This window comes from Megascapheus bottae, chromosome 11 (assembly GCF_031878675.1).
Source record: "Megascapheus bottae isolate mThoBot1 chromosome 11, mThoBot2.hap1, whole genome shotgun sequence".
NCBI classification, from domain to species: Eukaryota; Metazoa; Chordata; class Mammalia; order Rodentia; family Geomyidae; genus Megascapheus; species Megascapheus bottae.
Genome location: NC_143519.1, coordinates 45,767,216 through 45,792,349, shown reverse-complemented (window position 1 = coordinate 45,792,349; position 25,134 = coordinate 45,767,216). Strand labels below are relative to the sequence as shown.

General features: G+C 38.7%; 1 protein-coding gene across 1 annotated transcript in view; it reads right to left on the bottom strand.

Annotated features, from left to right (window-relative positions):
* Rnaseh2b (ribonuclease H2 subunit B) overlaps positions 1-24,908 on the bottom strand; it is a 44,714-nt gene extending 19,806 nt beyond the window's left edge. The window contains exons 1-5 of the mRNA XM_090341732.1: positions 24,565-24,908; positions 10,358-10,429; positions 7,636-7,743; positions 3,890-3,966; positions 635-749 (exon numbers count right to left, since the gene is read on the bottom strand). Of these exons, the coding sequence (XP_090197858.1) occupies positions 635-749; positions 3,890-3,966; positions 7,636-7,743; positions 10,358-10,429; positions 24,565-24,628 (436 nt within the window). The 5' untranslated portion in view covers positions 24,629-24,908. The remainder of the gene's footprint in view (positions 1-634; positions 750-3,889; positions 3,967-7,635; positions 7,744-10,357; positions 10,430-24,564) is intronic.
* Positions 24,909-25,134: the final 226 nt, after the last annotated feature.

Here is a 25,134-nt window from a genome sequence, read left to right as displayed (position 1 = left end):
GAACCTTTGCCCAATTTTCTGGCCTCAATCCAGTGCAATCCTCTACCACCCTGTATGACATTCCTTCAAACTTCCCTTCAGGAGCACATTTGCACATGCCCATTTCTTTGTTGTGTTGTTCTGACTCATTCTTCTAGGCTCTACTCAGAGGTCATTTCTCACCAGAAAGCAACATAATACCCACCCACGCCCAGCTCAAGTCAGCCCTAGAAACACAGGGCTCACTTGTACCTGTCATGCCTGTGTCACTTGTCCCAATCAGACTCAAAGCAAAGTGAGTGAATGGATTTACTTATTCCCAAAGCCTAGACCTCAGAAGGATTTTGATACATGAAAAAACTGAGGAATAAAGCAATAAAGTCACTTGTCTAAAGTCAAAGAACTAGCCAAAGAAATACTGAAGCTAAATCCATGTTCTTTGACTCCTTTCCTGTAGATGAATAGCAGATTTCACTGTGTGCTATTCTAGAGTAGGCATTCCAAGAGGATCCACACACAGTACTGACGAGTAGAGCCACCCTGCGTGACAGCTTTCCCTACCACCAGTGAAGAATAAGCATCCTCAGGCAGCCTTCTGAAGCTGCTGTGTAATGATCTCCTAACCAGCCTCCTCTCAGAGGCCAACATACCATACCTTTTTCCTCTGTCACATGGTGAAGTGACTTCTCAAGTTCTGGCAGTTTCAGCAACAAAATGCAATTGGGAAATACATCATCCACCACAACCTGATCTAGAGGCTGAAACTTGCCCTGGAAAAAACACATCAGTCAGAATGCAAGCACTCTCATCAATTAATGACACACAGGAAAGAAAGACACATCACTTTATGGCTAGTCCCTTAAACTTAGGTCAGAGACCGCCGCGCCCCCCCCCCCCACCAGCACCACCACTTGTTCCATCCAATCATTAAAAGGGGATGAGCTTCGAAATACATTCACTCTCAACTCCTTTTAGGAAGTTCTTATAAGCAAGAGGTTGGGGTGCTAAGCAATAGGCACCAAATGAAGAAGGGAACAAAATCCCAGGTAAGCATAGGAAGCCACAAGATCTTGAGATTGCCTAGAGTGACCCAACTTTTCAATCTGAAAAAGAGCCCACTGTGGTCACAGGGGAGAAATCTTGATCAGCACAAGTCTGAGAAAACTAGGCAAGCTAAAGCAGCTTCTTCTAGGTAGGACTATAAGGCCTAGCTGTGCAAAGATGAGGTAGGTAGATCACAGAATTCATAACCATATTCTTCTCAGCATTAGCTTTTCTTAATCTTAAAAACTGCAGAGGAAACAAAGTTTGACTAAGTAAAGACATTAGTCTCCTGATTTGGTGGTGCCAGCTTGCATGATTTTGCCCAGGTTTTACTGTGATCATTGATTCCCATGACCAAACTTAGGAGACAGAAAATCGGATCCGCTTTCTTTCTGCAAGAGCTGATTTTAAGGGTGAAATCTTTTTTTTTGGTACTTATCTTAGGCTATATTTATTTATTCATGTGTGATAAACTTGATAGTAAACAGCAATCATAAGTCTTGTTGCCAATATTTTAAGGGTGAAATCTGATTCATTCAGTAGTGTGTTTGACAGCTTGCCACACTATCAGGTAAACAGGTGATAAGAAAAGTTCTCATTTTTCCTCCAATCACAGATTCCCCCAAATTTTGCTATCTATAGATTTCTACCTTAAATCTATTGTCTTCCATATCAGCCAATATCTTAAGTATTTAAGTATTCCAAGGTAATTCATATAATGGATTACCACACAATCATAATCATAGCTTCATAAGTAGTATTTCTGATTTTCTTTACTATACAACTACACACACACATACACACACGAATGCATGCATGCACACATACATACACACTGAAAATATAGTAAGCAGTTTGCAAAACTATATTGCTTTTGAACTTTTTTTGTACTGCTACTAGGGCTTTAACTCTGAGCCTAAACACTGTGCTTTAGCTTTTTTGCTCAAGGCTTTCACTATACCACTTGAGCTACAGCTCCACTTCAGCTTTTTGCTAATTAATACAAGTTAAGAGTCTCATGGACTTTCCTAACTCAGCTGTCTCCGAACTATGATCTGCAAATCTCAGACTCCTGAATAGTTAGGATTACAAGTATGAGCCACTGGTACCTAGCAAGACTGTCACCTTTTTTTTCTTTCTTTTTTAAAATGGTAATTAATAGAAGGGTTACATTATATTCACCAGATAGAAGCTGCATTACTTAACAATCATTGCTACCCCTTCTCATGTTTTTGTCCCCATTTCCCTCCTGCACCCCCCCTTATTTTGTTTCCCCCCTTCCCTATCCTATTTCAAATAAAAAAGTTTATATACAATATATCAGATAACAAGGTAAGATACTGTAACAATATGAGATAACCAAGGGACAACAAAAAGAGATGAGAAATAACATGGTACATTAAAAACAGTCACACACACAGGCTCTTGTTTTTATAACTTGAAGGTCTTTTCATTTATCCTCATCCTATACGGCCTTATGTATCTGGGTTTTGCCCTATTGTGAACATCTGCTAGGAGAGTCCACGATTTGCAGTAATTATGACAAATGAGGGAAACCATTGAACCTATGTTCCTTTGAATCTTGCTTACTTCACTTAATATGATCTTTTCTAAGTCGTTCTATTTTTACAAATGGGGCAATGTTGTTCTTTCTGATGGCAGCATAGAATTCCATTGTGTATAAATACGTCTTGTTGATCCAATCATCAACTGAGGAGCATCTGGGTTGGTTCCATATCTTTGCTATGGTAAATAGTGCTGCAATGAACATCGTTGTGCTAGTGGATTTAGTATGTCCTTGTTTCTGGATGATTGGTAAATGCCAAGTAGTGGAATTGCTGGGTCATAGGGAACTCTATGTTGAGTCATTTGAGGAACTGCCATATCAAGAAATCTAATAACAACAGATGCTGGCAGGGATGTGGCCAGAAGGGATCACTACTATACTGTTGGTGGGAGTGTAAACTTGTTCAACCACTATGGAAAACTGTTACCTTTTAAACTTCAAATACATGGTGGTAGAAAATACAGTGGCAGCTAGAACAGTTGGTGTCACTGCCCTGACCAGCTGAGGAGATAGCAGTTTAATTCTCCACAGTTTCTGAATGGTTTGTGTCACATCAACAGTCGAGATGCCACCAGTATCTTAGCATTATTTATAATAATAATAATGTTTTGAGATTGGGAATCCCAGGAAAGGGAATTAGGAACCCTCAGGGATTCATCAACACAGTATGGAATCCTTTATGTTAGCAACTGTGAATAAAAGAATTATTTGAAGTTCTTATGAGATATGATATGTTTTTTGATTGTCAAGGTTGTATATAAATACTTTTTTTTTTAATTCGAAACTATATTCTGTATCTTGTATGGGGGGCTGTTTTATTTTGTTTGGTACAGGGTTTGAACTCAAGGCCATATACTTGCTAGATAGGTACCCTACCACTTGAGTCATGACTCCAGAACTATTTGCTTTGGTTGGTTAATTTTCAAATAGGGTCTCACTTTTTGAGTGGGCCAGTTTGGACCAAGTTCCTTTTATTGGTGCTTCTTACATAGCTAGGATTACAGGTACTTGACATCATCTCAGACATGAATAGAGAAGGGAGGTCAAGCAAGATTGTTTCCTCTTATACCTCACAGGCATATATGAAAACAGAATAGTGAAGCCTGGTAAAAATTGTTTAAAAAGGATGAGAAAGAGTAATAGAGGGAGTAAATTTAATTAAAGTACATTATACGCATGTGTAGAAATATCACAATGAAACTGTTTTGTCTAGTTAGTACACACAAATAAAACAAAACAAAAATAAAAAGCAATGTCTTTTGTCACTTCATTGCCAATGCATCAAGCTGCACAGCTTACCTGTTTGTCAGCCTTTATGAGGTAATGGAGAAGCAGAAATAGAGGGTCCATAGGAGTTGCAAAGTGAAGAAGGCCTCCTGTGAATGAAAAAGAAAGAAAACTGTGATTAGAAGGAAAATTTGGCTACTGTACCTTAATCTCATTTTAACAATCATTTATTGAAAATACATGTGAAATATCAAACTGAGAAGCTCTTATACAGACCTAAGAAAATCTCATTCTATGGTTTGAGTGACAGTCTGTCACACTTCCATTAGGTTAACAAGTGGCAAAGTATTACTTCATTTAAATGCTCTCACTTTTTTTCCCCCCCAGTCCTGGGACTGCCACTTCTGGCATTTACTGTGTATGTAGTACTGAGATATGGAACCCAGGGTTTTGTGCATGCTAGGCAAGCACTCTACCACTAGGCCACTCTTCTGGCCCCTAAATGCTCTCATTTTCTTTCAAATCAGATACCTCAGGTCTCACTGTCTTTAGGTATGATAAAAATCTAGGTTCTCTCATGATCAGTAAATCTCTCTCAAAAACAACTGTGTGCTTTCTGGGATGTTACCCAAACTCATGTGGGAAAAAAGAGAACTAAAACACTAGAATACAGTTTTAACTTTCCATTTCTTCTTTAGAAATCATTTTTATAACCTCTCTTTCCCTCATTCTCCTCTAAAAAAATAAGAGGTTGGGAGAAGCAGAGAAAGAAAAATGTGAGCCACGGAACAAGAGGAATCTGTGTTAGTCTACCTAAAGTTACAGAATAATGCAACTTCATGTACCTTTGGGAATGAAGCTGACCTGGCTTTTTGTCCTATGGCCTGAGAGTCATCATTCAGTCTACTGCCTCAGCCCCCCCATCACTGTGCCTCAGCCTCTGCTCAGGAGGAAAAGGGCAAATGAGCAGTGTCTAACCACACAAACTGAGAACTCTGCTCTCTGGTCAGAAGGGAAAAAGGTGATCACAAAAACAGACTCCCAGCTCTCCTGCCTCAACCACAATCCGGGCTCCTCTCTATAGAGCTGAACCAGAGGAGGTATTTTCATTAATGAAACAATAAAAATTCATTTGCCTCAAATAGAAGATGCCCATAGAGCTGGAATCTTATTCTAGATTTGTCATTATGTAAGAATAACGGTCTCTAAGCTTCCTTGTCTATCTCAGAATTCTTGGTTGTTACTGTCATTAGAATAAATTAAATACAACGAATTTAGAGAGTGAAGAATTATAAAGTACAAGTTAAAGGTAAAAATCTTGAAAATTTGCACAACTTGTTTATGGTTTACTCTAAATCACATAAAACTTATGATATGGAAGAGGAAAAACTTAGGTCCAAGCTACCTTTCCATATAAAGTTGTATGATATTTTAAAAACTTAAAAGTAGTTCAAATTAGACCACTCTTCTGTGGTCTTTTCCTTCAAATAGTATCAATGAATTTCTTAAGCTCTGATCCAAGAATTCTGTGAGAATTCTGTCTTTATGGCATTAAGACGATCAATTACTTCTGTTTATTATTGAGTTAATAAAAACCAAATATCAATTTAAAAAATTCATTTTCCTCATCCAAACTTTATTTTGGTTTCAGGAGACACACTTATTTATTTTCTATTCTTGACCAACCTACATACACAAGTTGCCATCCTAACTCTAAATTGTTATATATGTGTACCAAGGGGGGAAAAATAACTAATTTTATATTATGATGTCTTTAAAGTATTTTTAAACATATGAACTTCATAAAAGTAATCTACCAAGAACTTTTCAAACTAATTTTACAGGAAGCATTAATATATGTAGAAATTAGGAAGATGTTTTTAGATATAACAATAATACTGTGGTGGTTATCCTTTTTTAAAATATAATTTTATCCTTATTATTAAGGTGTTATTGCACAGGGGGCTGCCATTTCATAAGCTGGGTAATGAGTACATTTCTCTTTTGAACAATACTATCCTTTCCTTCACTTTCCCCCTCCTTTCATTCTTGCCCACGAGTTCCACAGTTCATTTTTCCCATTTTGTCTATTAAATACCATGACTACATTTGTTCACCTTTGTGGTGGTGATTCTTTAAAACAGCTCTTTCTTTAGAATTAAGTTTGCCAGTGTTGTGGTTTGAATCCAGAACCTCATGCTTGCCCAGCTTGCTCTACTGTTTGAGCCACGGCACAGAACTGTGGCATGAAACCTACAACAGAAGAGAAATTAAGGTCTAAGCATGAACCTGGGCAGGAATATCTTCAAAATAATCAGTACAAAAAAGGCCTAGATATGGATCAGTGGTAGTAGACCTGCTTGGCAAGCATGAGGCCAGAGTTCACAAACCTAACACCACTAAAATATATTAATTAATTAATAAGTAATTACAAAAACAAAACTTCTCACAAGCAGTAACCCTTCATCCAGAGACAATCCAAGTGGTCTTGGTAACTTAGCATTACACATGGAGCCAACAGAGGACACAGAAAGAATTCTGCAGATGTGTTCTGCACTTGATTATATCTAAAAAGTTGAAAAACGATAGCAGACACTTTCTGACAATGCAGTGGAATAGGCAGAGGGAATGAACACTGCTTCAGATATCCACTGGCTACACAGCCCAAACCACTTCAAACATGGATAAAAACATGGCTCTCTTGATGCCCTTTCCCCCATTCACCTAGAATTTTAGAGGTGGTGGTGTTTGTGTATGGGTGTTTGTGTATATGGATGGGTAGGAGTACCATATTTTGAATCTAGAATGGCCCCTGAAGCTTTGGAATAAACCTTTAATATATAAGGATATATGGGGATATATATAGGGAATATCCCCATATAATATATATAATAATTATATATAATGGTATATTATATATATAATTATATGTATAATAATTATATATATTATATGGGGATATATTAAAGGTTTATTCCAGAGCTGTATTATAAGAAATTGTAGAACCTTTCAGAGGTAAGGGTTGGTGGGAGGTCTTCATTTATGAGGTGTGCTCTCAAAGTTGACTGTGCAGCCCCAATCTCTTTCTGTTCTTCTCTGTCTTTCATTCCTGGCCATGAGATAAGAGCAGTTTCATCACTCATTGCTAACATGACACATTGTATAATGTCATGTTACCACAGGTGGAATGAACCTTTCTAAACTGAGAACCTACCTAAATATTCTTTCTTGTATGGGTTGGTATTGTCAAGTATTTATTATCATAGTGGAAATCTGTCTAACAGAGGGGACAGTAATTTATATAACAGAGAATGTTAAATTAGTATATATTTTAGAAGCCACATTAGGATGCTTAAGGAAATATATTAAAAACTTGAAGATCTTCAGGAGAAAGAATTTCCTGTCAACTCAATATATATTCCATGGCTCAAAGGTAATCTTAGTTCTGCCTAAGGATGTATTGATGTGTTAGGAAACAAATCAAACTTGTTAAAGTTTCCTATCTGAGACACATATTGAGGCACAATGAAGACCCAAGCCCCAGTAAACAGGGATGAATTTTTCCATTTCTTTCTTTCTGTGTGTGTGATGACACTGGGGGTTGAACCCAGGGTCTTATGTTCTACTTGGCTTTTTTGCTTAATACTGGTGTTGTCTTTCATTTTTCCTGGACTAACCTCTTTTTGATGCCACTGAAAGCTCTATCATTGACCATAACCCCATGTAAGAAGCATAAAAAAGTTAAAGTATGCATTTAGTTAATGAGTATACACACATATACATATATTTATATATGTATATATGCGCCAGTCACTTACCTGATTGAACTGACTGATTTATAAACCAAGAATGATGTTTTTCCTTGAAAACTTTGATTTCAAACAGCTGCTGTAGACACATATTGAACAAGTAAATGGCTCCTTCCCCTGTAAGACAAATCTGTTTTTTATTTGTAAGCTTTCTCACACATATACACACACATCAAAAGCCTAGCCATAGTTCTGAAGAATGTTCCTAATATAAACATAAACATATATAGATATTCTCTATACAAACTGACTCCACAGAAAGCTTATGGCTATTATACCCAGATGCTTATTTTCCAGCTCCATAAACTCCACTGAACTCAAGCCATAAAAGTAAAAAGGTGCAAGTCATTTATGTTAACTGCTATAAAATCTCTCATTGAATCTGCCATCAGATCAAGAGAGAAAAATCAGACCTAAACTCCCAAACCCTAGTGGTTCAGCCAGATGTTCTGAACTGGCATATGGGTTCCTGTCTCCAGATCAACATGTGGTTTCCCCCACCCTCCACACACACATACAGGGACTATGCCAAGGACCAAGCTCTAAGATCCCAAGGTCCAAACAGGATATAGCAAGTGAGTAAGCCCCAGTAAAGACAGAGCACTTGCCTAGCATGCATGAAGCTTCAGAAGCCTCAATAAGTACCACACACACACACAAAAAGTCAGAAGTGGTACTGTGGCTCAAGTGGTAAGAGTCCGAGCCTTGAGAAAGCCCGAAGACAGTGCCCAGGTCCGTAGTTCAAGCCCCAGGACTAGCAAAAAATAAAAAATAAAATAAAATAAAAATGTGGGAAGGGATGGATTTTTCCCTTCCTCCCTCCTCCTTTCTCATCCCTCCTTTCTTTCCGTTCTTTTTTTTTGCATTGACACTGGGGCTTGAACTCAGGGTTTTACATTCTCCTTGGCTTTTTCACTCAAAGATGGTATTCTATCACTTGAGTCATATATCCATTCCTCCATTTTTTTTTAAATAAAAGGAAAGGGTAGAAGGAAGGAAGCCTGTGAACATCTTCCATTTAACCACCTCAACTCAGGAATTTTTTTCCTCAGTTATAGCACAATGTCTGGAATCAAAGCCCTAAGTTCACATCTATGTCCATCACTTGCTGAGTATGTATCACTGGGGAAGTTATATAACCTTTATGTGCCTCTGCTGCTACATTTGTATATGGGACAATATCAGACATTTTACATAGATTGATAAACTATATCCAGGTAAATTTCTTTAAAATAGTAAGTGCTTAGCTTACCCTTATGTTTTTATTAGTACAGCAAATAAAAACACACCTGTTCATGTGTTGCCTCTTCACCTCTAGATAAAACAGGAACTTTGGAAGAAGGCTTGCTTTCTTTTACACCTATATTTTTATTAAATGCTTTGGAATCTTTGCTGTTACCTAAAACTTTTCTTTCTTTCTTTCTTTTTTTAATTGTCAGGATAATGTATAGAGGAATTATAGTTACATTCGTCAGGCAGTAGGTGCATTACTTCCCACACATTGACACCTCTTCTCATGTTTTTGTCCCCATTTTCCTCTGTCCACCCTCTCCCAATCATCTTGTTTTCCCTGCTTCCCTGTTCTGTTTCAAATAAACAAATAAACTTATATACAATATACTAGGTAACAAAGTCAGATACAGTAACAATATGAGATTAACCATAAGGGCAAAAAAAGAGAAGAGAAATAACATAGTACATTAAGAAAAACAATCACTCAAGATAAAGCTCTTGTTTCCATATCCTAGAGTTCCTTTCATTTAGTTCCATCCTATGACTAAAACTTTTCTTGAAGAAATATTTCTCACCTTAATATACACTCAGACATAACTAAGAATTTCAAATAATACAAGTAAGCAATTACATTCAACTTAATTTTGGAGCAAAGAGTACTAGAGAAAGTCATGAAATTTTCTTCTCTCACTGTTTCTATTTACAGTCTTTCCAAAGGTTCCACCCATTGCTTTCTTTCACCTTCACTATTCAGTTATGTGGTCATTAAGAAACTAGAATACTTGTTAAGTATCCGGTGTCTACTCAAAACCTTATGAATTAATAGAAAAACAATTCCACATAGAAATGAATAACAACAGTAATATCACTATATAGCTCAGTACCATTTTTCTAAGAAATTAAAAGATAAAATTGAATATATACTGAATATAAAGTTAAAATTCTTTCCCAATAAACTGTAAGTCTCCTCTGTATATAATGCTTTTTGTTTTTCTTAAAAATCATTCCTAATTGGGGAAAAATGTACCCCTTTTTGGTCAGAATGAAAGGAGGCAAGTACAGCTAAAAATGAAACTAATCAAAATCTTGGCATGCCAAATAAAAACCTTCTGCTTTTATTCTAGTTGTCTATTTTACTTCCTAACATAAAGTGAACTAAGTTTAAAAAAACTACTTTAAGGAAAGCTAAAGTAGAAAAGCCAAAGAAAAGTCGATCTGTTTTCAGGGAGAATTCAAACATGCTACTTTTTTTGTTATGCCAACACTCTGATGACTGAAAAGCTCTATTAAGTAAAATTATAAGAATTTTTTTTTATAAGTTTAAGTCAATGAATAATCTGGGGATAGTATTAATGCCATTAGCTTTCATTACCTCAGGATGATACCTTAACTTTTAAACAAAGAAGAAACAGGCAAATCATATGTGTGCATTGCATAATGTTAAAAACATAACAAGAAAAAAAGGAGATGGGAAGGGACACCATGGAGGGAGACTTACCTGAACATGGGTTAATCAATTTTACAAACATAAGGCCACTTTTCATTTTCTTTGAAGAATCTTTTAAGTATTCTGAGTAAAAAAAAAAAAAGGTTGATTTGTAAAAATTAAAAGCATTTTCTTTGTTGTTCACTTTATTTACCATATTTTTATTCTCTTTCTTCAATATAACTCAATATACCACTTATAGGCTATGTAATGTGGAAGAAATGATCGGTTTCTTTGCAAATCTGCAGTGGAATTTCAAGTTGTTTTAATTTGTTTCTTTGAGAAGTGATGAAGAGCAGGGCTCTAGATTCTGATAGCTTATAATCTGTCACCCTAAACAAAGGTCATAGTCTCTTGACTCAATTGCCAGATATAAGATAGTGATAATAATAGCACATTAGGAAGGGAGCTGGGGGCTCACACCTGTAATCCTAGCTACGCAGGAGGCTGAGGTCTAAGGATCGTGGTTCAAAGCTAGCCTAGGCACAAAAGTCCACGAGACTCTTATCTCCAATTAATTACCCACAAACCAAAAGTGGCACTGTGGCTCAAAGTGGTAGAACAACTTGAGCTGAAGAGCTCAGGGACAGCACCTAGGCCTAGAGTTCAAGCTCCTCGATTGACCAAAAATGATAATAATAATTGCACATTGGCTTCATAAAGAATCGAGCAAGTTAATTTGTTGAGCACTTAGATAATCAGACAAAAAAAACTCATACATGATAGGTATCTTGAGTATTAATATTACCACTACTATTATGACATAAAACATTTTAAAAATATACACATAGGAGATACTTATATTTTTTAACCTTGGAATGTGCTGTTAACCATACTCATTGCCCCTTAATACCCCAAATAAACCCCAATTAAATATATAAAACTGCTGGTCTCAAGACTGGGCATGGAATCCCTGAAGGATGGGAATATACAAGGTGAGGCCTAGTACTCCCTAGCTTACTATCTTGACACCCATTCCAATTCAGAGCATATAGGGAACAGGGCCTGGAATCTGCTATTTATAAGAAACATGTTTAACATAAAGACACAAGTAGAGGGGAGTAAAATGAAAGGAACTTCTAAACAGTGATCAAAGGGAAGATTTAAGAGGCTCTACTCATCGCAAAGAATATCACCAGTGATAAAAGGTCATTTCATACTGATAAAAGTGAATTTACTAAGGACATACAACACTCCTAAATATTTATGCAACAAATAGAGAGCTTCAAAACATACAAAGCAAAATCTGGTTCTTATTGTCCTTCTATCTGCCCCATCCTTCACTCTGGCTATCACTAATCTGGTCTCCAAATCTATACTTCTGCCATTTTGCTAATTTTGAAAAACTTTGGATCCAATGATTCTTACACATTATCCTTCAGCCTTTCCATTATTCCAGAGCCTAAAGGAATTAAACTATTTAAATATCAGAAGTCAAAAGAATATCTATCTATAGCTATACTAGCTCTCCAAGGAAAGAAATGTTTTCATTTTTCCTATGGAAAGTAGTAAGTCCAGAGGATGAGCTGCTACTAAGTACATCAATGTATTACATTGCAAACGCCACTATTCTGTAAAACATGCTTTGGGAGATACAAATGTAGACAGAAAATGTCTATTTTGTGGGACACTGTCTCTCAGCTTTTTTGCTAAGGCCAGCTACAGTGCTACTTATCGTTTTCTGATGGTTAACTGGAGAAAAGAATGTCATGGACTTTCCTGCCCAGGCTGGCTTTAAGCAATGATCCTCAGATCTCAGCTTCTTCAGTAGCTAGTTTACAGGAGTAAGCCATCAGTGCCTGGCAGAAATCTTTCTTTATATTGTGAGGACAGGACAACTTGCTGAATGTTTCAACACATAGCTTCAAATGAGATGCTGGAATCAGGCTGTTTTCCCTCTTTACTCTGGAATATAGTTCAAGATTACTTTGTCTTTTTCACTTATTCATAAAGTATTGACTAGTAAAAATAGATCTAGCATTGTTCATATGGAGTTCATGGAAACTCCACAGAGGAGACAGATTTTAAACATTCACAAATTCATTCTGTATTCACAATGTGGAGTCAAAAAAAAGAAGTAAGTCTTATAGGATATGAAACCTTACAGTAGAAGGTGTAAACAAGGAGGTTTGGCAAAGCTTCCTAAGCCTAGAATTGCTAAGTTGTCTATTTTGATGGCTAAGAAGGTAAGGAAATATATAGTTATGGGGTATAGTATGATGTACAACATGTGACTGTATATCTGTCACCTCAAACATTTCTCTTCTATTTGGAAAAATACTGTAAATTATTAACACTAGTAACTCCACTGTGAGACATTAGAGCTTCCTTCTATCTAATTAAAATTTGTACTCCATTAATCAACCTCTCCCTTACCTCTTTCTACTCTTTCCAGCCTCTTGTAACCACACTTCTACTCTATTTCCATGAGATCATCTGTTTTAGCATCCACAGAAGTGTATCAGGCAGCCAACTGACTTGACGAGGGTGTCAAAAACATTTGTCAGAAAGGGGATAATCTTTTCAATAAATAGTGCTGGGAAAATTGAATATGCTCAAGAATATTCAGAGTGAAACTAAACTGCTATCTTTCATCATATACTAACAACAACTAAAAATAAAGACGTTAAGTGAAAAACTTGAAACTATGAACTTATCAGAAGAAAATTCAGGGGCTTGGTCTGGCTAAAGGTGATTTTTTTTTTAAAACAAAAACAAAAATAGACAAATGGGATTACATTAACTGAAGTTTCTCTGCAGGAAAGGAAACAGAATGAAGACAAAGTCTGTAGAATGGGTGGAAGGTTTTGATATGCTTATTTAAAATGTTTTCAGTTAGATGCTGATATCTGAAAGCCAAGTCATTTTACATACAGCATAAACTTCAAATATAAATATTTCCCTTATATAAAAATGTTATTGGGTAAAGATTTTGACTTTTATGATTAAAAACCTGTCAACAACAAACTCACACTAACAAGTAGCAACCACCAGAATCTAGTTCTTTTTCATTCCCTTCAGTATCTTGTGTACCCATCTTATGATTAGACTATCAAATGCCATGTCTGCCCTCCCTATGATGCCATGATTCTATGCATTCACAGTAGGACTGGTTAAATATTCAACATTAGGTGGATAAACAACTACTCAGACATAAACATCACTACCTCTTGTTGAACCTTTTTATATTACTAATTTTATGCTGACAGTTTCAGGAACTAGACTTACGTTGTGAACAAAACAAAGCTCGATGCAGGTAGAAATGGATCTCCTTTATTTTACCCTGTTTACAACTTGTTTTACTTATTTACTGTATAGATTTTTTAAATAATCACATTGTGTAAGTGTTGACCATTAGTTCTCAAAATAGTCCCCATTCTTAAGGGAAATTCCGATTGTGCATACACTGTTAGGCTTGATGGAGTCCTACAAAACTAAGCCTAGATTCAGTTTTCTCTGTTCTATTTTCTTTCTGTTCCTCATGCTACATAATCTCAATTTATTTATTTTCAGATTTTCTGAATCTTTCCTCTACCAGCTCTACCAATCCATAACTGCTGCTGGGTGCACTGGGGAATTTTTCATTTCTGATATACTTTTCAATTTCAGAATCTATATGTTCTTTGAAATTGACATTTTCTATTTTATTTCACTGTCATACTTTCGACACAGGTAGAGTCCAGAGAAAGATATAGCTCTATGGATATATTCCTAGTAGTGTATATCATCCTGCAAAGTTTCGCATCTTAAAGATTCCAGCCCTTCTGCACTACCTGGGGACAAAACATTCAACATATGAGATTACGGGGGATATTTCTTTTTTTAAAAATTTTATTGTTGGGATAATGTATAGAGGGGTTATAGTTACATTTATCAGGTAGTAGGTGCATTACTTCTCTAACATTAATACCCCTTCTCATGTTTTTGTCCTCATTTCCCTCCCCTACCTCCTCCCAATCATCTTGTTTTCCACCTTCAATGAGGAATATTTCTGTGGCAAATATGAAATGAGATTCTCCTCCCCTTAACTCACCAGAACCCTGGGATTTTTGCTTGTTTTGACAATATATTCCCTCTTATACTTCCATTATTTTTCAGATTTGGTCTTATATTTATGCCCAGGCCAGCATGGACTGTGATCCTGCTATTTATATTTCCTGCCCAGTTGTGGTTACAGACACATGCTACCACATTCAGTTTTTTTATTGGTTGAAATGAGGGATCTCAAAAACTTTGTGCTTCATGCTAGCCTCAAATCACATTACTCCTATGGCCACCTCTCAAGTAACTAGGACTATAGTCATGGGCCACCATACATGATTTGGAGGTTTTGTTGTTTTCTATTTATTTATTTGTTTGTTTGTTTGTCATTGGTCATGGGGCTCAAACTAGGTCAGGGCTTGGGCACCATCTCTAAGCTCTTTCACTCAAGGTTCATGCTCAATCACTTTGAGTCACAGTAACCACTTTCAATTTTGGAGTGATTAAATGGAGATGGGAGTGTCATGGGAATTTTTCTGCAAGAGGTGGCTCTGAACCTTGATCCTCAGATCTTAGCCTTCTGGGTAGCTAGGTTTACCGGCGTGATCCACTGGCACCCAGCCTGTTTTTTCCCTTTTTAATGTCACTGTAATTGTTGTTATTTGCTTTTTTTAGTGACTTTTCTAAACTGATTCTATAAAGTTTATATTCTCTATATTGTGGAGTCAATGATACCTACCTCTGTTCAATTATCTTTGTGGCTAACTAACGCTCCAATTGAAGTCTCTCAGCCTTTGCTAAGGAGTTAGAACATGTCTTCCATACTTACATACTTAAAACTTCCACCTTAGCTTTTATGTGCTGCTTCCCCAGAGCCTCAACATCAGTCAGCAGTGAAAGACTGAGGCTTTCACAGGTCTTTCCTGAGCATGCCCACATCCCTCCATATACATGTAGCCTACTAGCTCCCTGGGAATTTTTCAGTTTTCCAAAGACCCCTATAAGTCATTTTGTTTCACAGTATCTTTCCTTTAAGTTTCTGCCATATTATGATCTGCTAAAATGGTGTTGCTCCTCAGAAGCTGCAGTGTTAAACAATTGCCATTGTTTTTGACAATGCCCTGGGGAAAGCACTTTTCTCAAAGAGTAAGCTTTTGGCTCCAACTAAGGTCAAAAAACAACAGTGCCTTGTATGTGGGATTTTTCCAGGGAGTTGGAAGACAGGTCAAATAAGGACAATTATGTGAGAAAGGGAGTTGTTTTTTGTTTGTTTGTTTGTTTTGTTTTTTAAGAGCATCAAACCAGTCTGTCCTGTCCAGCACTTGCAAGACTGCTGGTTTTCATATGCATCAACTTTGCAAAACTGCTAAGTTTCAAGGCTACTACAGAATGGTGCAGAGGGAGACCAGAATAGTTCAAGTTACAATGCCACAAACCCTGCTGTTCCTAATGAGATTCAGCAGCTTTCCTTCAATAAACACCCTTCAGACTGTTGGAAGTCTTTGGCTAATTTCAAGAGTTGACTGTCTTGTCAGTGTTTTCATTGTGTGTATGGTTTGCCCTTGTTGCATTTTGAAAGTTTAGCATGAAAAATAAGAATTGTACTGCTATAATACCACTGATATGTTTTTTAATCTGTACCTGGTATTATTCAAACTAAAATGAGAGGTGGTCCATTTTTAAGACAAGACATTTGATTTTTGAGTGGAAAATTACTGTTAGATTGCTTGCATAGCGATTTTCAGATGCACTGGAAAGCCTGTACATAACAGACCCAATTAGAAGAGGGCCCCCACTGATTAGCCAAGGGAATAAAATGAGAAAACGGATGAAACTATAGATGCCAGAAAACACACAAGAATTCCCACCACAAAAGAATGAAGGTGAGTAAAGACAGCCAAAAGCTCCTTTCTAAATTTTAACCAAACTCACAGGAACATGTTGTATATCAAATTTTCCAGATAGAAAGTGATGCAACTTAGGAAACATCAGAGAAAGAATGTGAACCTCATATTTCTCAGGCCAATTGGGGGAAGGGACCTCTAGGCATTTGGTATAAAATTGCTGTTGTAACCTTGGAGCACACTCTGCCATCAGACAGACACTCAGTCTTGCAAGGCTACCACTTAAGTCTTTTGTTGTACTTCTTCTCATGGAGTCAGTCCTTTGAGCTTGGACAGGTGAGTATGTTTTTCACATTAGGATACAATATTACATAGAGCTTTTATTCTTTAGAAAAAGTTAAGAGTTTGATTCTTTAGAATAAGTTAACGTTTTTCACTTAAATTTAGAAAATCCTGAATTACTCCATAGGCTAGCCCTTCCACCAGCTTGGAAGCAAGCCTGGAAGCAAGCAGGCAAGCATAGAAGTAAGCAAGAAAGCAAGCAAACAAGTAAGAAGCCAGGTCAACAGGTAGCTGTTCATGCCTGTAATCCTAGCTACTTAAGGGCTGGATCTGTGCCACCCACAGGTGAGAAAGCTGAACAAGAATGAATATAAGACCTTCCCGGGTTGGAACCCCAGTATGGGGTAGCAGACAGAACACAATGGGTAAAACCAAGATAATATGTGGTGAAATTCACAGTAGAGCTCCATGGGGTATGTTCAAAAAATGAACATGTGTACTTCAATTCTAGAAAAAGCTCAATTAGAAATGATGACCAAGGCTAATCAGGAGGCTGAGATCTGGGGATCATGGTTCAAAGCCAGCCCAGGCAGGAAAGTACATGTAACACTTATCTCCAATGAACTACTCAAAAAAGCAAGAAGAGGTGCTGTGGCTCAAGTGGTACCGTGCTATCCTTGGGCACAAAGAGGCTCAGGGACAGTATGCAGACACTGAGTTCAAGCCCCAGGGCCAGACAGAAAAAAAGGAAAAAAAAAAAAAAAAGGAAAGAAATGAGAACAAATTTTGATCCTTAAAATGTCAAACTTCACTATACAGAAATTTTACTCACAAAATTGAAAATTTCTCCAAAATTGTACTAAAACTCTAGACTTCATGTTCTATTTTAAAAAGATTCAGCTTTACAATTTCTCCTTCTGACTCTTCTCTTATGTAAAAGATGACAAAAATGTTGTCAAAAGTAATATTTTTTTGGAAAAACAGAAAAAGAATTCAGCTAAATTTGAAGTAGCTATCAGCTTTATTGACCATTTCATATTCAATAAATAGTATGTTAGATGTTCCAGTTATCCCAAGCAAAGCATTCTGGTTCCTAATATGTAGCTAACTGATTTAACAGAAGTCTGCCTGTGATCTCTGCAAAGGCCAACTAAATGCTCCACTGGGTCACTAATGACTGGTAGCAAATCCTTCTAATCTATTTACTCCCTGATCTAAGTACCACAAACGAGGAAACTGCTTCTTTCCAGACATTTTAACTTGAACAAACACATACCAGTGACAAAGCAACAACTGTGTCCAAAGAATATACAATCTAAAAAAAGGGAGATAGGTAAGATGTCCTTTACCGTCTGCTAGGTACTATGTAAGTCCTCTGTATAGATTACATAATGCAATCCTCACAACATCTCTAAGAAGTAGGTACTATATTAAATTTCACTTTTTATAGGAAAGGCTTGTAGCAAAGTCACAGTGCTAGTCAAATGGAGAACCAGGACTGAAACTTAGGCAAGTATTATTGCAGAGACAACATTTTAAACTATAATACTCTAGAGATTCTCTTCATTTTAAAAAACACAAATTGCACAATGTGACTTTCTCCTATGATGCAAATGTCTCAAACTACCTCTCCTCCCCAAGTCCTTCTCAGGGAACATCTTAATCAGCTGCCCTGTTGTGACCCAGCCAGTAGAACTCAGTGCCAGGGACAGCAAAGGAAGGAAGGAGAGGGAGCCAGAAAAGGCAAGGAGAGCAAAAGAGGCAAGATCAAAAACAATGCATAAAAGGAGTAACAGAAATTTATTGTGAGATATGCAAAACAGCTGAATACAGATTGATTGAGCCCAGGGTGATTAATGCAAAGAAAACTGATCTTTCCATTTGGTATTATAATATTGCTGTATATACTCTTTAATAGTTTGTGACTTTTAACATTTAAAACATATGATTACACAACATGTATAAATGCACAGATGTAATGACTCTGGAATTGTGAAAACTTCATTACAAAGTAGTATACAAATCATACTAATACATTACCTTTAATCTGCAGACTATATGTCCTGATTACTGCATATAACATTGATAAGAAATTACTTATCAACCAGTTCTTTAAAGTTGGCAGCTCTTCTTTATCCCTCTCTTGGTTAAGATATGTTTCTTCCTACTATTTAAACTTCAAAGATAGGAGATAGAGCTACCTTTTTGCCAAGTATTCTTTTTTGGGGGGGGAGGGGGGATGGAGTGGGAGGGGTCATGGGGCTTGAACTCTCAGCCTAGGCACTGTACCTGAGCTCTTCAGCTCAAGGCTACCACCCTACCCCTAGAGCCATAGCCCACTTCCTGTTTTCTAGAGGGTTAATTGAAGATAAGAATCTGGCTTTGAAGCTTGATCCTCACATCTCAGCCTCCATAGCAGCTAGGATTACACCCAGCAGCCAAACATTCTTATGACTTAGAAGCAGTGGATATTTGTTCAGGACACTCTGATTTTTTTTGTCCCAAATGAGATAAGCTCTGAAAAATACTTCCATTACAAGAAGAGACAGACATCAAAGCACAATTCACTTTATTTTTAGATACTACGTGAAGACTATTCAGGTTTCTTAAGGAAAAGGATAAGATTAGCTCTCCCATCCTCATGGAACACTGCATCCTACACAGGCTCCAAGTTCATGTTCTTTAAGCTTCCTCTTGCCTGATAGATCTCCTGGGAGACACTTTGCTAGGACACAAATATAAGGCACACAAGAAATAGGCCTTCACTTTTCAAGATGTTAGCATCACCATCAAGACATCTGGTTCACTTACTTAATTTTGAAGAGAGAGAGAGAGAAAGAGAGAGACAGAGACAGAGACAGAGAGACAGACACAGAGAGAGAGAGAGAGAGAGAGAGAGAGAGAGAGAGAGAGAGAGAGAGAGAGAGAGAGAGAGAGAGAGACAGACAGAGACAGGGACAGAGAGACAGAGAGACAGAGAGACAGAGACAGAGAGAGACAGAGAGAGAGGAGGGGGGTATACACTAGAAAATGATTTCCAAGTGACTGACTGGTTCCTCTAAATGCAACTTTCTTTTGAAGTGTTAGAAGAAAACTAAACACTGGCCTTCGAGCCTTCACCAAGACCATCAAAAACAGTCTCCACTCTTTTAGCAGCCAAGCTTTTAGAAATGGCTAGTCACTGGGAAAGTAGCTCTGGAAAACTTCAGGGTCCCACTCAGCCCAGAGCCATAAAGACCAGCAACAGAGATGTAGCAGGAAACATCCTGCTACTCAAATTAAAAATTGGGAACAATAATAGCATTCCTTTTATGAATACTTTTCTGCCCTAAAGGATAAATACATAGGAATCCCTGAATCTTACTTGTTCCAGGTCTTTTGGAACAATTACTGATCAGGTTCCAGATACAGCCTGATCACACCAACTGGCAAAGGATTTGGTCCATCAGTGCTGAGCAGATCCAGGGGGCATCTGAGAAAGGTTGGCCCAGCTCCCCCAAAAAACATTCTGTTGGGCCAGGAGTTTGGCTTAGTGGTAGAGTGCTTGCCTAGCATGCAGGAATACCTGGGTTCGATTCCTTGGTACCACATACATAGAAAAAAGCTGGAAGTGGTGCTGAGGCTCAAGTGGTAGAGCTCTAGCCTTGAGAAAACCCAAGGACAGTGCTCAAGCCCAGGACTGGCAAAAAAAAAAAAAACCAAAACATTCTGTTAAGACAAAGCCAGGTTCAGGATTCATGTGGAAAATGTTAAACAAAAAAAAAAAAACACGTCACGTGTCGGACAACTCAAGAAACTGCCTGCAGGAAACCAATGAGTAAATGGCCTATCTTCCAAGCTCAGCCAAACTCTACACAGGATGTCTCAACTCTGCGCTTCGATTGGCTAGGTTGCCAACAGAAGAGCAGCTCCTCCCATCTGAATAAGCTTTTCTTAAAGTAAAGGAAGATTTAGCTTTGAGGAATATTTCTAAACACAAATATACAAATACATATGCAAACAGTTTGGATGAAGTCTAAGAAACCTGCTTCAACTTTGCATCTGAGATTACTCCACATGCCTGATCCTCAAATTAAAGAGGGAAAAAGGTTGTGTTTGTGTTTTAGGGTCACTGAGAAGTCAGGGGTGTCTACAGTAGTCTTCTTTTGTTCTATATTTTACACATTTCCTTCCTTTTTAAAAGTTCCCTCCCAAAACAAGAGATGCTTCTTTCAGGTTTGTACTAAAAGCAACAAGACTACGATCAGAACAACAATATAAATGTCCTTCATCATTACACAGGAAAAATGTTAATTTTATTGTTTAAATGTTTTATGTGTGTATGCATGCATGCATATATGTATGTGTGTATGTACTTAGGAAACTTTTAGAACCTGAAAGAACTCAGTATGGAAAAGTGAGTGCATTACCCAACTTTATTCACAAGCCAATAAAGCTAGCTCTGTGAGAATTTATCCACTATCTATGAGACTGTCAAAACCACATGGTTTGGTGACCATATAAATGTATATATGTGCAGTTGGAGAAGCAACTCTGAAATTAGTAGTTGCGATTATCAAGATGTCCCATCTAAAAACCTGCCATTGACTTTCAAATGTCTCTGGTACTCAGGCCTGGGAGCCTTATCTATCCCCCCAAAACTATTCCTGTAGAAAATGGGAAGTTTTCCACCCACAAGAAACTGATTATCACTTATGCTCCCTGTAGAGAAATAAGCAACAAGGATGGTCTTTTCTAAGGTACCTTTTTTGAAATAAAGAAAGATAATTTTATAAATGAACATGCCAACTGAAAGTCCAGTTGTTTCCAGGGACTTTTTTACTCTTGCTTTGGGGACATTTTATGGTCAGACTCAATGGACTCAAATCAGGATGCCGGGTTTCACAATGATCTTGAGATCATTTCCATTCTTTCTCTTTTTCCTTGAATAACATTCCCAGTGTATTTGCTAAAAGTGACTCCTGCTAGTAGTTCAGCCCAGATAGCTGTTAAAGATTCAGCTTGCGATCCCCACAATCTCCTGTCCTACACTCAATGTGTTCCCAGATGACCTTCATGTCCAAGTCCATACCAACTTTGCAGAGTTGACACAAAACTTAGTATACAGAACTCCACCCAGAAAAAATTATAAAAAAAGATGACTCAAATATTTCCTTTTAGGTCAAGAGAGAGGGATGGAAACTTCTAACATGTTCCAAAAAGTAGAGATGTCAAAGGCCTCTAAAATAAAACAACTACATACAGCCTAATATTTCCAAGCCATGTTGGAAACATAGAAGACCATTCCAAAGAAAAAGAAGTGCTTATTTTGCTGAAACAGTAAGTAGTTCTGTCTCCACATGCCTATGAAAATTAAGGTCCTAAGTCTGAATATCATACAGCCTCCTTCCTAAGTTCCAGTTTTGGTTTAACTGGAATACTCAAAACAAAAATGCAAATAAGAGGCAAACAGAGTTAAACCTAACATCCTTCATGATAATACACAATACTGTGATAGGCAACTCAATAAATATGAATTAAATGTAGGGGATAAAGATAATCACCAGGCCAAATGATTTTGACAGTCTCATGGATAAATCCTCACAGAGCTCTATTGGCTTATGGATAATGTTGGATAACGCACTCACTTTTCCATACTGAGTTCTTTCAGATCTAAGTTTTCTAACTGAGTACAGACTACCTCCATCAAATCTTCTTGAAATGCTTATATAGCCTTTATTACAGCTCAGTTTCATTGTAGCTATTATACTTGCTCAGCGAGCAGTTTCCTGCCTTTCAAACGATCTGGGATAAATTTCTATTTGCTGGTGGTAGAAATAAACAATAAATATTGTGAAAGCCAGCCTCATACTCCCTACTGCCATGTACTTCTTGGCTACGCAAACTTTGGTCCACCATGAGACAAGTCCAACTTGGGATCTTTGGGATGCCTGTTGAGATGCCTACTTCCCAATCTGTCTCCCAAGGCTGGTTCTTTCTACACTGATTCCCAGGAATGAGTTCCAGGACTTTCACAGCAGCAGCATCTGGGAACTCATTTAAGAAGTCCATTCTTGAGTTCCAGCTCAGGACCTACACACTCTTCTGGGAGGAGGGGGAAAGGGGTGACTCCCAGGTGACTGATGCCTTCAAGTTTGGAAACCCACTGTCATACTGTCATAGCTACCAAACCATGTTTGTATCCTGAGAGCCTGCAGGTGGCACTAAAGGCCAGTTCGAAGAACAGACGGAAGCTCAAGTTTTAACTGTTATAACACACTCACACTCCTCCCTGACCACAGCTTGCTATCCATTCTTCAACTGCCACTTGGCCACCCTAATGTGATAGTAGGTGACAATATGGCTCAGCTTTACACCAAAACTACCTAAAATCCTTAATGCTGGTAAAACAGACATATTAAACTCACTGTTTCCAGGGACATACTCAACATTTAACTTGTATTTAACATTATGACCATAGGAAACACTTTAAAAATGCACTTATCAATACTGATAAAAATCAGATACCAAAATTAGAATCTCAAATTATCATCAGGTATCCTATACATATGAATAAAGTAATGTACTTGATTCCAAAGGCTCAGCTTCCTACTCTGAGAATCTAACTGCACTGATATGACAAAGAGAGTATATTATTTTTTCTTATTGAAAAGCAGTGATATAGCAGGCCCTTTGCTAGAGTCTGTCAAAAACCCTCGGTTTTGTAGCTGTTTTTCCATCCAAACACCTTCATTGAGGATGTGGAGCCACAGAAATTCTCTTACTCTTCCAGCAAGAGTGTGCATCATTATAACCACTCTGAAAAACCATTCTGGAGTAGCTTCCAGAACTAGATAAACAAGCCATTCCATTCCAGGGTAGCTACATCCTAGAGAAATAGGTCAATATTCATAATCACAAATCTGAAACCATCCAAACAGATCGACATTCATAATGAATTCCATGCAGCAATGACAAAAAACTTAACCAATCAACCAAACTACTGCTGCACACAACATGGATGAATATGACAGACATGATAGTGAGGGGAAGTACCTGAATTCAAAGAAATAGACTCAAACAAGCAAAATGAATCTCTGGGCCCAGGAGCGTGGCCTACTGGAAAAGTGCCTGCCTAGCATGCACAAAGCCCTGGGTTTGGTTCCTCAGTACAGGTACCATGTACACTGAAAAAGCCAAAGGTGGTGCTGTGGCTTAAGTAGTAGAGTGCTAGCCTTGAGAAAGCCCAAGGACAGTGCTCAGACTCTGAGTTCAAGCCCTGGGACTGGCAAAAACAAAACAAAACCAAAAACCTAATCCCTGGTACTAGAGGTCAACATAGAAGGACAAAAATGCTTCCGGGTCAAGTTCTGTCTTTTAACATGGGACATGACATATGAAAAGTTGGGAGGGTTTAAGTAATTGATCTTTTGTTTTTCTTATATATTGTTAACTATAAAGTGTGAGAGGATGTTAAACATACAAAATGCATGACGATCATGCAACAATTTTCACTATACAGAGATTTAGGGAATTGGGCAGTTTTGTCATAGCTGAGTCTACTTCATATAATACTCACAAAATTGAATATGTGATTCCACCAACTACCTCATCTAAAAGACTCTACAGTCCAAACTTCTTGTTCTCTGTAATGGTACTGGACTGCCCCACATTCCCTGGATGACTGCTCATCACTTACAAGTTGGCCCAAGAGCCTGGCTCTAGTGGTTTTGACCCTCAGGAATTATTTTGACCTACCCTTAGCCTAACATTCAGGTCTATCCCAGACCTGGGCACCGTTAAAGCAACAAAGCACTTTCTTGGTGGATCCAATATGGTCAGACCCCTTCAAGTGGGCCACCAAGTTATCCAAGAGTAGTTAGCCAAGCACTGGTGGCTAAGACCTGTAGTAATCCTAGCTACTAGGGACACAGATCTGAAGATCGCGGCTATGAACGGGTGTCACTGCAGCGGACCAGAAACTTGGACCAGCCAACCAGATCCCTAGGGAATCCAGAGTCCCCCAGTGCACTTCCGGGTTGGAAGCCGCGCAGCTGGGTAAGCCAGGCGACCCAGACGTCCCGGGGAGGCCGCGCGGATCGTCCCCCCTCCATCCCGCGCTGCAGGACTGACCTGGAAGCAGGAACACGTGCTGCCGGGCACCGGCCGGGCCCCCGCAGCCCACGCCCGCGGCCATGCCGCCCTCCTCCTCTGGCTCCCGGGCGGCGCGCGCGCGTCCCGCGGAAGATGGCGGGAAGGGTGTCCCCGGAGGCGCGGGGCGCTGAGGGACCGGCCGCACCAGGGAGGCGGCTCGCCGCGGGGCGGATTTGGTTTCGCTTCCCGGCCGCGTCTGTGCTCGGGTTTTGGTTTCAAATTTAGCGCCGAGCTTCGGCAGCGGCGCAGGGCCAGCCGGCAGCGGGGCGGGTCCCGACCTCCCTCTCCCCGGCGTTTTCCCGCCAATGGCACGAGCTGCACGCCCGTCCCCCGGGCCCGGAGTGACGGGAGACGCGGCGCGGGGCATTGTGGGGGGACCTGGGGACGCGCAGGCCCAGGCGTGCGGCCTAGCGCCGGGGGACGCTCCGGCAGCATGGGGTGCGCTGGAGTCTGAGACCGGGGAGGTCAGCAGGACGTTAAGTCGGGTCGGGTGTAGAGCACGCGCCGCGGCCACACCCCAAACCTGGAATAAAGGCGGCGTACGCCCCA